This window comes from Geotrypetes seraphini, chromosome 14, assembly GCF_902459505.1.
Source record: "Geotrypetes seraphini chromosome 14, aGeoSer1.1, whole genome shotgun sequence".
Classification (NCBI taxonomy): Eukaryota; Metazoa; Chordata; class Amphibia; order Gymnophiona; family Dermophiidae; genus Geotrypetes; species Geotrypetes seraphini.
Window position 1 is genome coordinate 50,744,075 of NC_047097.1, and position 12,395 is coordinate 50,756,469.

Below are 12,395 nucleotides of genomic sequence, written 5' to 3' on the forward strand. Positions count from 1 at the left end.
CCTCCACCATGACATCAAAAGCCCTCTTATTCCACACTCCCCTACCATCCCCCACTCACACACCCATACATACTGCTATGACTCCCACACTCAGACTGGAAATCATGTAACCAACAAAGACCAGAAAAATCAGAGAGACAATAAAAGTTCTTTGAGGTGTCTTCATGAGTATCTCGAGTCTCCCAGATCCGCTGTTCCTTCTGCTTCGCTCCAGTCACACGCTGTCATCTGGAGACCTCCTGCCATCGATATTTCTCCAGCTTAAGTCGCCATGGCTTTCCACTGCTCCTCCAAATCAGGCTTCTCCATCCCTTCCTTCCACAAAAACTTCCACGCCTCTTGGATAGTGGTCACTTTTTTGATTGCCATTAACCGTAAGCAGAAGCCCAAAGGGAAACAGCCATCTATATTTAATGGAATGCTGCTTCAACACTGCGAGGATTGGGCAGAACTCTCTCCTGCGCTGCAAGATCCTGAAAGACCTCCACCTTACAATTTTTCCACATAATCTTGCCTGCAGTGCAGGCAGATTTCAGAAACTGCTCCTGCTCCCGGAAAATATACATGCAGGCAATAATATCTTGAGGGGATTCTCCCTGCTGAGGGCCCAGCGCCCGGTGTGCCCGATCAATCTTAGGAACCACCAGCTGACCATGATCTCCATCCTTAGCCTCTTTGAACAAGTGGACATATAAGCTTTTCACAACCAGCTCTGCATCTTGATATTCTTCAGTATCCCTCTCAGCCGGACATTATTTCGTCGAGAGCGATTTTCCAGGTCTTCCACCCTAGTGACACACTCTAGTAAGTCCTTCTGCATCTCATTAGTCACCTGTAACAATCTTCCTATCCGTGATTACTCAAACAACAGTCACACACTCTCAGTCACAGAGTCAGCAATAATATATGGTGCAGTTTTATAATAATTTTTATCAGCGGTCCTTGGGGATATCAGATTGCCTTACAAACAACATAGTTTGAAAGGGTTATTTCCTCATATTACCCAGTGGTACCTCCTCCTCCTCTTCCTCTTGTTCTTTTACTAAATAGTAAATAGAAAAAGCAAAAGTAAAAGAACAAGAGGAGGAGGAGGTACCACGGGGTAATATGAGGAAAATATGAGGAAATAACCCTTTCAAACTATGTTGTTTGTAAGGCAATCTGATATCCCCAAGGACCTCTGATAAAAATTATTATAAAACTGCACCATATATTATTGCTGACTCTGTGACTGAGAGTGTGTCTCATTAGTCACAGCATACAACTTCTGCAGTTGCTCCTCTTGTTCTCCTATTCTCTGTTCCACCGCCTCCACTCACTGTACGATCTCCCCCAGATCTTGCCCGATGTCCCGGACAGCCTCCTTTATTTTTCCTTTGACACCTACCACTTCTTGCTTAGTCTCTGACACCCACTGCTGCAGGTCCTTAGTAATAGTTTGGACGTGGATAAGCTCTGTGGCTTGTTTTACTCAGAATCCTGTTCAGACTCATTTTCCCTCCCCAAGTCCCAGGCCACTATCTTGAACCTCACTCCCATGCAGTGCAGGGCGCTGCCATCTGTGCCTCCCGGCAGCTGCTTACATGATGCAGTCTTCTTCGGCGGCATAATTGCTCTCTGCCATTCATCTGCAGTCCAAGGCCTGCAACTTATCCTCAGGGAAGTGAAAAGAGCACCAATTAAGGGGGTTTTGTGCTCGATCAGGTCAGAGCTCATGCTCTAACCGGCCATTGAGCTAAGTGACATCACCGGAAGCCCAAATTGAGGCAGAAATATAACAGTGGAAAAAAAAAAAAAAGATAATTTAAAATCCAACATTGCCAGCGAATTCACACCAAAAATAAACAAAAGCTGAAAATAAAAAGTAGCGATCTGGGGTCTGAGGAGGTGGGGGCCTGAACCCTATCCTCAGAAACTGTGAAAAATGAGTTTAAACATGTTTTGTAAACCATCCCCTTAGTTCCCATAGGAAATAATTGAGGTTTCCTCACAGCTCTGCAGTGTCAGCCTGTCAGCTCTTTTACACAGCAGCTGAATGAAGGAAAAGGATTCTCTGCCTTCAGAATTGCTCCAAAATGACCAGACTTGAAGATCTTCGGACTGCCAGTTGTTTAGACTAAAATCGACTGTAACCTCCACCCCCCAAGGATCCTCTCCATGAGATTGGGGGTGAGAAACGCAGCCTGTGCCCTGAAATCTGGGGGAGATTCACTCCGGATGCATACAGTCTGTGCATAAAGTCCTTACAAGGTCAGTGGGCAAGTGAACTCCCAGGGGAATGGATCCTGACTCCAAGAATGGTGGCACACAGCAGGCTGGCTCCACAGAACCACCAAAGCTCCTCCGTGAAGCAGTAGTCCGGCTCCACGGGACTGCGTCTTTTCCTCCGACAGGGGACCACCGGAAAGAAATCTCATGGCACTGAAGCCACCGAAAAAGACTTAAGTGAAAAAATAAGAAAAAGCAGCAAAGCAAACCAAAAGACTTCTGCACGGATTGCTTGCAGAAATTGAAACTGTAGATGGCTCTAGCGCTCACTCTAAGGGGGAAGAGGCACATGCTCAAAAAAGTATTTTGGATTTCTGGAACTGGATTGTGGGAAGGGACTGAACATCTAGCATATGGAATACGGAAGTGACATAACAGAATGTCCTGTTTCTCACCCAAACACCAAGCTGTGGCATGGCTCAGCGAGGGATATACTCACCTCATCATAGATACTTTCAATCTCGTTGAGTAAACTCTTTGACCTTAAGAGCTTGGTGTCATTCTGTTTATAGTTGATGCCTTGGTGGTCCAAAGATTTCAAATAATATTTTTCATTTTGTTCCCTCCAAATCTTATTAAACCCTCTCTGAGCTTCTCGCCATTCTTCTTCCTTCATCTTTAACCTAGAAAGTAAAAGAAAGTATAGATAATTTTGGCTTAAAACTGTTCACATTAATACAAGCTTTCAAACTCTGACTTACTAAGCTGAAATCTTCAAATCATGCTCTTACAACATACAGTCTGTACAGATAAAGCACAGTTACTTATCGTAACCGGTGTTATCCGGAGACAGCAGGCAAATATTCTCATATATGGGTGACGTTATCCATGGAGCCCGGTACAGACAGCATGAATAATGTACTGTCACTAAGTTTTAAGAAACTTCGCAACTGCCCACACCACGTATGCGCAAGTGCTTTCCTGCAGGACGCCCGCTCATGGTACCTCCATTCTGTAAGCAAGCTAAGAAGCCAATCAGGGGAGGTGGGTGACTTGTGAGAATATCTGTCTGCTGTCTGTCTGCTTTATCCTAGGACAAGCAGGCAGCATATTCTCACATATGGGACTCCCTAGCTTATTGGGGGAGAGTTGGCCAATGAAGTAAAGAAATTTTGTAGAAAAACTATTTGGCCAAAGCGACCTTCCCTTCTGGAAAAGATTCCAGACAGGAGAGGTGCATGAAAGAATAGAATGAGGACCAAGCAGCTGAACTGCTGTACCTATAGGAGAGGAACGTAAGAATGCAACTAGAGACAGACTGGGCGATAGCTTACGTGCTTTCAGAGATGTCCCAAGTTGCAGTATAGTCCAAACATGGCAAAAGAGATACAGAGTGTAAGGTATGAGGAAATAGATGTCCAGGGATAGGCAAAGCTAACCCGTGAGAAACGAAGGGGATGAACTGGTGAGAAGAGGTTCTGTACAGCATAGTTGTTTGTAAGAGAAAACCAAGGGTCTTTTGCAGTCCAAGGTATGAAGAGTCATTTATCCGGGGTGAGAAAGGGCTTAAAAGAGAAAAATAGAAGGACAATGATGAGATATAGATGACAAATTCTGACTAAAAGGAGTGGTACAGAGAAGATACTGTATCATGGTGCACAAACTGCACAAGGCTTAAAAGAAGGGAGCAACAGTGGAACAAGTTAAGGGCCCCAAACCACTAGAGACAGGTTGACAAGTCCTATGCAAAGCTGGAAATCAGAGGATGAACAGTTTAGTGATCTGACCATGGAAATTACTCTTTAAAAAGTTACTTGTATAAGGACGCATTTGAGACATAGATAGCATAATTCATCTATCATTAATGCATATGCTCTAATACCTAATTTTAATCAGACTTTAAGTATAGGTCGCAATCTCTTTTACCTTCTCCTCTAGGCTTAGACATGCTTTCAAGATTATTTTTATTACCCTCCAGTTGTTTTTTCCCTAAATGTATCTCTATTTTCTTTAAAGATTGTAGTTCACCCTCCTTTCCTTTTATACTGGTAATTATTTTTACATATACACTGTATGTTTATTTGTATAAAGTTGTGTTTGTTTCCTAATTTTAAATTGTTATACGCACTGAAGAATTTGACATTGCGTGTACAACAAATTTTTAATAAACTTGAAATTTGAAGGCAAACTGACTGAAGTGAAGCCAACAGCTAAGTAGGAGAGGGATAGGAAATATTCCCGGAAGGCAGATATGAAGTAAGTTAAAGACTTGATAATATAAATAGCCTAGAACAGTGAAACCCATCTCCTCCACTCCTCATAGGACTGAACATAAGAACATAAGAAGAACAAGAGGGCATTCGGAAAAGCTGAAAGGGACAGATTCAAAACAAATGCTAGGAAGTTTTTCTTTACCCAGCGTGTTGTGGACATCTGGAATGCACTTCCAGAGGGCGTAATAGGGCAGAGCACGGTACTGGGGTTCAAGAAAGGATTGGACAATTTCCTACTGGAAAAGGGGATAGAGGGGTATAGATAGAGGGCTACTGCACAGGTCCTGGACCTGTTGGGCCACCGTGTGGGCAGACTGCTGGGCACGATGGACCTCTGGTCTGACCCAGTGGAGGCATTTCTTATGTTCTTATGCCACTGCTGGGTCAGACCAGTGGTCCATAATGCCCAGCAGTCCGCTCACTTGGCGGCCCTTAGGTCAAAGCCCAGTACCCTAACTGAGACTAGCCTTACCTGTGTATGTTCTGGTTTAGCAGGAATTTGTCTAACTTTGTCTTGAATCCTTGGAGGGTGTTTTCCCCTATAAAAGCCTCCGGAAGAGCGTTCCAGTTTTCTTATGTTTGTACGGAATCTATCCCCTTTTTAACTTTAGAGAGTGCCCTCTCGTTCTCTCCAACCTGTCTTTATCTACTAAGTCTATTCCATTCATTATCTTGAATGTTTCAATCATGGCCCAGTTTCTCTAACCTCTCACTGTAAGACTGCTGCAAGAAGGTTGTCTGGACACAGCTAGAGTCTGGAAGGATGAGGAAAAAAAAATCAGTGTCTGCCGATTTCACCTTTTACGGCCTTTTGAGGTGACAACAGACTTCCGACTTCTGAGAGAAAACTTTCAACCCTGGCTAGAATAGAAAGTAGTGTCATGGCTGTGTGGCTCATCAGGGGCTACTAAAAACCTAGAGGCTGATTCCTGCCAAAGCTGGACTGGCAAACTGGGCGAGAGAGGAATTGGAGGAAACGCACAGAGGGATTAGTTTATTCCATCCAGAAGAAAATCCGCCATTACTAGACAATGAGGAGGAGATTGTCTAGAACAAAGAGTGATCTGTTTAGAGAAACCAGTAAGAACAGGTTGTAATGAGCATACTGACTGTAGAATGCATAAGCGTCTAATTGCAGTCATATAGAAGAAACAGTCAGTCCAGAGACAGAGAAACCAGTTGGAACGAGTTGTAATGAGCATACTGCCGGTACCCAGAGCCGACGAGAAGAGGCAGACGAGCTGCAAGCAGTCAACGCATGGATGAGGCGCTGGTGTGATGAAGAAGGATTCCACTTCGTGCACAACTGGACGACCTTCTGGGGGAATAGCAAGCTATTCAGGAAGGATGGACTCTACCTCAGCGGAGATGGAACGAGGCTACTTGCAAGCAACATCAAGAGAGAAATTGAGAAGTTTTTAAACTAGGAAGAAGGGGAAAGCCGACAGTCGACCAAGAGTCGATGGTTTGGGAACCGGTATACCTAGAGGATACCGTGAAAGAAGATAGTGAGGAAGACTCACCGGATCATAGGCAAGACAGAAATCCTGATGGATCAAAAGGGACACAAGAGGGAAGGAGATGCAAGAAAGTAACAGGCCGCAAACTCAAGTACACGAACGCAAGGAGCCTAAGGAATAAGATGGGGGAATTGGAACCTATGGCACAAAAAGATAACCTTGACATCATCGGCATCACGGAAACAAGGATTTGTTTAAACAGTTCAAGCAATGGCAATTTGAAGAGATCTTTGGAAAGTCCACGAAAGTTCATTATATTGTGGAATTAAGCATCAAATGAGGTATCAGCCTCCATTGAAAGAGACAAATCCTTGCATAATTGGTTAAGAAGAATTCTTCAGGAGAAGACCTTCATTTGGGAATAGCTTAACCAGCAGACTCGGGTTTGGAGAGGGAAAAATCCACTCTCCGAGTCGAACTTCGAATCTGAGAAAACTGGGGAAAGAAATGTCTAGAAGAAATTCTGCAACATTTTCAGTACCGGTCTGATGAAGAGGCAGAAGTGGATTGATGAAGTTCCTGATGTCTCTTCAAAAGATGAGGACAAATAGACAAACTCCTATGTCTTAGCCTGGAACACCTCACAAAAGAAGAAGACTTACAGGCTGAAGTAACAGTTCTAAGTCTCGAAAGAGAGCATTGTTGAGAAGAAATAGAACTTCGATGCGAAGAATCATGCCTGGAGAAAGATTGGTGTCGAGAGAAAGAACCAGGATGCCTTATAGAAGATCTCTGAGCAGTATTTCAATGCTACATTAGATCAATGTTATTGGCACCTTGATGCCTCACAGTGGTATAAGCAGGATGGGCCGATACCAAGGGAGTTGAGTGTAGGAGACACATACAATGCGACCTATAAACAGTGGCAATCTCCCTGTGAAAGAACTGATTGATCTTCTCTCAAAAAGAGTGCACCAGTAGCAACTGCTCAACAGACAGTACCATCCATACAACAAGTTGTTTCGGTATGGGTGACTTGGCAGAAGATGCACCCCATATGAGAGAAACAACCTGCAGCTCAACAGAATGCTGACGATGTCTTTTGGCCTGCATCAAGAGACTCGATGTCATCAAAGCCTGTGACATCTGGTGAGCAGCATGGAACAGTATTGAAGGCTCACCAGCCGGTACTATCGATGTAGTAGGGAGGAGAGAACCTGCAAATCCTTAGATCGATGGCAACAATGCATGGTCTGCCTCAAGAGACTAAATGCTATAGAGACCTGCAACGCTTGCTGGGAAGTGGATGGTTCAGAGACTTGTTTCCCCGATGCTAGATTTCCCGATGTTGATGTATGAGTTTTCAAAGGTGACGGTTCCGAAGTTTTTCCGATGTCCATAGAGATGCCATACAGCTTCTCACGTTGAATATGACGGGCTTTAATGGAACACTTTTGCAAGGTGGAACATTTAATACACAATTCAATTTGATGATCAGGGCCAAAATACTGAAAACACCAATCATGTGGATCGGTTATGGAAATTGGCCTCTGGCATCTGAAGCACTTTTTAAACCCCGTATTAGGTTTCTAATGGAAAAAATTTCGTCAGCAAGATTAAATGCAATGGTTGACCTAAGCCCTGCTAGGGTAGGAACCTCAAGGCCGAAGCCTGAGGTTAAGGAAAAAAAAAAAAATTTCTTTTTGGTTTGTTTGGGTTTTTTGACTATACAAACAAATGAAAAAAAAACCCAAAAGAATAGGTAGATTAAATTTGAAAATGAGAAAAAAAAACCCCACAAAGCAGGAAGGCAATGCTGGCTGAACAGAGTTCAGTCAAAACAGACTTCTTTGCTCCATGGAAAACGAAGAACTGAGGTACAATGTACATTGTAGCCTGTCATAGCTGTTCACTGCACATATTATTTGTGCGTTGTATTACATAAAAGAAAAATTAATATTTAGCATTCAGAAATCTAACTCCTCTGGTACCCATATCAAAGGAGTAAATTGGTTCTGGCTTGGAAAGCAAGGTACCCTTTGCTCCCATCTTGCTTTCATCTATTGCCCCTAAAGGGAGGGAAAAAAAGGTCATGATGAACTAGCTTTCAGAACCTCAATTCAAAACTATGAATTCTCATCCTGCTGCCTGAGGATTCCTCTAACACATCTGCTAAAATACATGTTCTCTCATCCAACAAGTGCAGATAGGTAATAGAGAATATCTCTTAGGAATACCTTTTTAGCACGATGGGAACAGCAACAGATGGGTTTTTCTTCAGCCCATCAATGATGTCAGCAGCTTTGTCAGCATATATCCTTTGCAAGGCCTTACGGTGGATTACCTCCGACGTGCCACCCAGAGTATTATCCAATCGGAACTTGGCTTGTTCCTCTGCAGATAAGCGGGAGAGTTTCTTCTGAATTGTCTCCAGAACTCTGATCGTAGCAAGATTTGTCTCCAAGACAACATCCAACTGAGAAAAAAATATAGTGTTAGATTTGACCTTCCTAACCAGGCTGTCTGCTCTCTATCATTACTATATAACAACTATACCAAGTTTGATTCAGTTATTAATTTCTGAACACACACCAGCTACAAGTTCCTAAAGAAAACATACCTCTCAAAGTGAAGTTCTATGTTATTGTGAATCAACGTTTCTTTGCTCCAGATGTTGGAACAGCTTTTTCCATTAGGTAGTAGTAACATAATAAATGATGACAGATAAAGACCTGAATGGTCCATCCAGTCTGTCCATTTTAATCATTAAAAATACATGATTAAATTAACTTGTCTCTAATCTAATCTAATCCTTAGGTTTGTATACCGCATCATCTCAACGTTCGTAGAGCTCGGCGCGGTTTACAGTAGATGGAATAAGAAAAGAACTACAACAGAGGGTTAGAGGTATAAGTGTGAAGAATATTAGAGGACTTGGGATGCCAGATATAAGAGTTTTCTTGATTCCTAAGTTGGAGAGAGGTTTACATTTTTTGAGAAAAGTCAGGTTTTCAGATGTTTGCGGAAAACTTGGAGAGAGCTCAAGTTCCGAAGAGGGGAGGTAAGGTTGTTCCAGAGCTCAGTGATTTTGAAATGGAGGGAGGTCCCTAGCTTTCTTGTGTGGGAAATGCCTTTTAGCAAGGGGAAGGATAGTTCTTTGAACTTTTCCTGTTATTGTTTAGAACAACATTATAAGATGTTCCACATTTCTTTGCAATTTGGAGATGGAAGCACCTTCCCACACTTCAGTTTCCGCAGTGGTGGGGTGGTTTCATTTGTTACATGTTCCATAGAATACAGAAACATAACTTCTATAGCATAGAGCTCACCACCTTCTTTTCTATGACTAGAACAGCCTTCTAGTGCTCTGCCTCCATAGCCTTCCCACTGGCTAGATCCTGCCCATGGTCTCCAATACTACACTGGAAAAAGCCAGGGTAGGGCAGGCTCACTTACCAAAGGAGGGAGGATTGGAGCTCTGCAGATAAAAAAATTTTAAATTCACAAAAATATACAAACATGCTGGAAGCTAAAAGGATGGATAACGAATATAAATCCTGGAAAAAAAAGCCAGAATCCTAAAAAAAATCCAGATGACTGCTAGTCCTAACCTCCTGAGTCTTAAACACTTATATCAGGACTCCCCCTAAACACTGAACCTTAAGGTATGCTCCTAATTTGCAGATGTCAATCTGGATTTGCCTATGGCAAAAAATCCATTATAAAAGATAAGTTTGCTTTATACAGAGTAATGAAAAACAGCAATACAATTCAAGTTTAACAGCAGAAAGCAAAAAAATATATATCTGAACAAACTGCAGTACATCACAAATACGGAATTAGTTTAATTCCTGAGTATGGTGTAAATGTGTTTATAGTGTACGCGGTGAATCCAATTTTTTTAGAAATTGAATCAATTTAAATAGATTCACTGATGTGAATCTGCGAATCAGGCAGCACTAATGGGGAGAATATCCTACTGTCCAGAATGACACACCTATCGGTACTAGAAATAGCCTAATGGTTAGTCAGTGGCCTAGTAACCTGGGGAGCTGGGTTCAATTCCCAGTGCAGCTCCTTGTGACACTGGCCAAATCTCTTAATCCACCATTGCCCCAGGTACAAAATATGTACCTGTATATAACATGTAAACTGCTTTGATTGTAACCACAGAAAGGTCTTGATATATCACTTATCTCCTTTCCCTTATAAGGTAGTGTCACTCAGTAGTTCACTTTCTTTCCATCTGATGGTAGGAGGGCATATCAAGTTTCAAGTTTATTTAGGACTTGATTTACCGCTTTTATAAACAAAGTGGTTTCCAATTTACAGAAAGTATTAAAAATATAAAATAGAGGGAACAAATTCACAATTACAGTACAGACATAACATGATACATATGGGCAGATGGGGAGGATACACTGCTTAAAGTAAAAGAAAGGGAAGGCAAAATACAAAAGGAGTAAAGGGGATCTTTAATGTAAGGCCTCTTGGGAATGGTCTGGAGATAAGTAATTTAGTTAAGTACTCATTACTGAGTTCCTAACCTAGGTCCACTAGCACAAGTGAGCCAATAGCAGGCCTGACTTTAGGTACCTTTACTTAAGGTATTTGTTTAGAAAAAAATGTTAGTGACCTTTATTTTGCAATTAGGAACTCAACTTTTTTTTGAATATTTGCCTCCTAATCTTTTTACACAGATTCCAAACTTGCAATGTAAATACACTGACACATACACCATAATTTCATTTAAAATCCAAACCTAAGGAACCAAATCACAGTAGTCAGAAAACAATGTCAAAAATGGGGGGAAAAAACAAACTATATACAGTACTTTTTTTTCTACTAATATCTACCCTCATTTCCAAACCAGTTTTAATTTTTTGTAAGTTTTAATGCACTTGATATACCATCTAACAAAACCTCTAAGCCAGGGGCGTCCAATGTCGGTCCTCGAGGGCCACAATCCAGTCGGGTTTTCAGGATTTCCCCAATGAATATGCATGAGATCTATTAGCATACAATGAAAGCAGTGCATGCAAATAGACCTCATGTATATTCATTGGGGAAATCCTGAAAATCCGACTGGACTGCGGCCCTCGAGGACCGACATTGGACACCCCTGCTCTAAGCGGTTTACAATAATAAAAGTAAAATGGTGCATAAAGCAATGAAAACAGCTCTTAAGTAGACAGTCATCATAAATGCAATTAATTCCAGGAATCACTAATAAAATCCTAGAAAAGCCCAAGCAAACCTCCATGTTTTGAACCGCTTCTGAAATCTTAATTAACTGCATTCCAAATAAAACTCAGATGGAAGCCTAATCTAGAACAGACGCTGCACGTCTGAAAAGTCAGTATGAACAGATTCTTACCTCAAACCTCTCATCCTCACATCTGTAGATATGCTCTTCATACTGGGTCTTCTTAGAACTAACAAAAGTAGAATCCTCTGACCATGAAGGGAAGGAAACCCAAGTGTCGTTCAAAACCTTTGGGAGGAGAAAAAGATATTTGGCAGAAGTCCAGGTCATTAGAATTATTGTTTCCGATCCCTTTGGTTTTCTCCTTCCTCTTTTTCAAGAGAGGATTCTGGGTCATATGAGAATGATTCCCAGAAAAATCCCATCAACTGCTGAATGTCAGAGGATTTATTACAAATCTCTTCTAACCCTATTTTCAGAAATATTACAGTATTAAACAAAAATCTACAAATTAGAATACTTAACTAAAATCTCAGCTAGTAATTAAATACTAAAAGTAAACTTTCAGTCAGTCTAATTTTCATTACTAACTTCTTAGCTTCTACTTCTCATTTCAACTGCATGTTTTTCTTACAAAACATAGGGGCCAACTACAATAAAGTACTATACACTTACAACCCTCTCTGGGAAAAGGTGGCAATCTCCAGAAAAAAAAAAAAAAAAAGAAGAGAGAATTCCTATTAGAGAAAAACTTGACATACATTAGTCAAACCCCATCCTTATGGGTGAAAAAAATAAAAGTTATAGAAATTCAAACAAGTATGCTTTTACAGACTTCTTATGGACCCATGAAATGAATAATCAGTCACTCTCAATATTTTAGATTTGCTACTTTAGTCACCTTTTCCTAGAGTCACAATTTTCAGAATACCCAATGTAAAAACAAGTTTTGTGCACTGTGTGCAAAGCCTCAGGTAGACAGATATTAGTTCACAGCATATTTAAATTACACAGTATTGAAGATATTAACTATTTAGCACTGTTGGAGCTTTCTGATAGAGAGTTGGTGACACCTGCAACTTTACTATGGCTTTGGCACCACATAAAAATTGGCTTATGAGAATTTTCAGGTTTGAGAATACAAATGTATCCAGATTTGGCCAGGGACACCCAGAGGTGGAGAGAATTCCTACTGTTAAAGCCTGGAGTGTTAGATATGGGGGCGACGTTTTATTTACGTCATCCTTG

At 41.4% G+C, this 12,395-nt stretch overlaps 1 protein-coding gene across 10 annotated transcripts in view; it reads right to left on the minus strand.

The window, feature by feature from the left end:
• SIN3A (SIN3 transcription regulator family member A) overlaps positions 1-12,395 on the minus strand; it is a 290,548-nt gene that overhangs the window by 101,558 nt on the left and 176,595 nt on the right. For all 10 annotated transcript variants that reach the window (XM_033920021.1, XM_033920025.1, XM_033920024.1 and 7 more), the window contains 3 exons: positions 11,319-11,435; positions 8,179-8,417; positions 2,708-2,891 (listed from right to left, as the gene is read on the minus strand). In XM_033920021.1, coding sequence (XP_033775912.1) covers positions 2,708-2,891; positions 8,179-8,417; positions 11,319-11,435 — 540 coding nt within the window. The remainder of the gene's footprint in view (positions 1-2,707; positions 2,892-8,178; positions 8,418-11,318; positions 11,436-12,395) is intronic.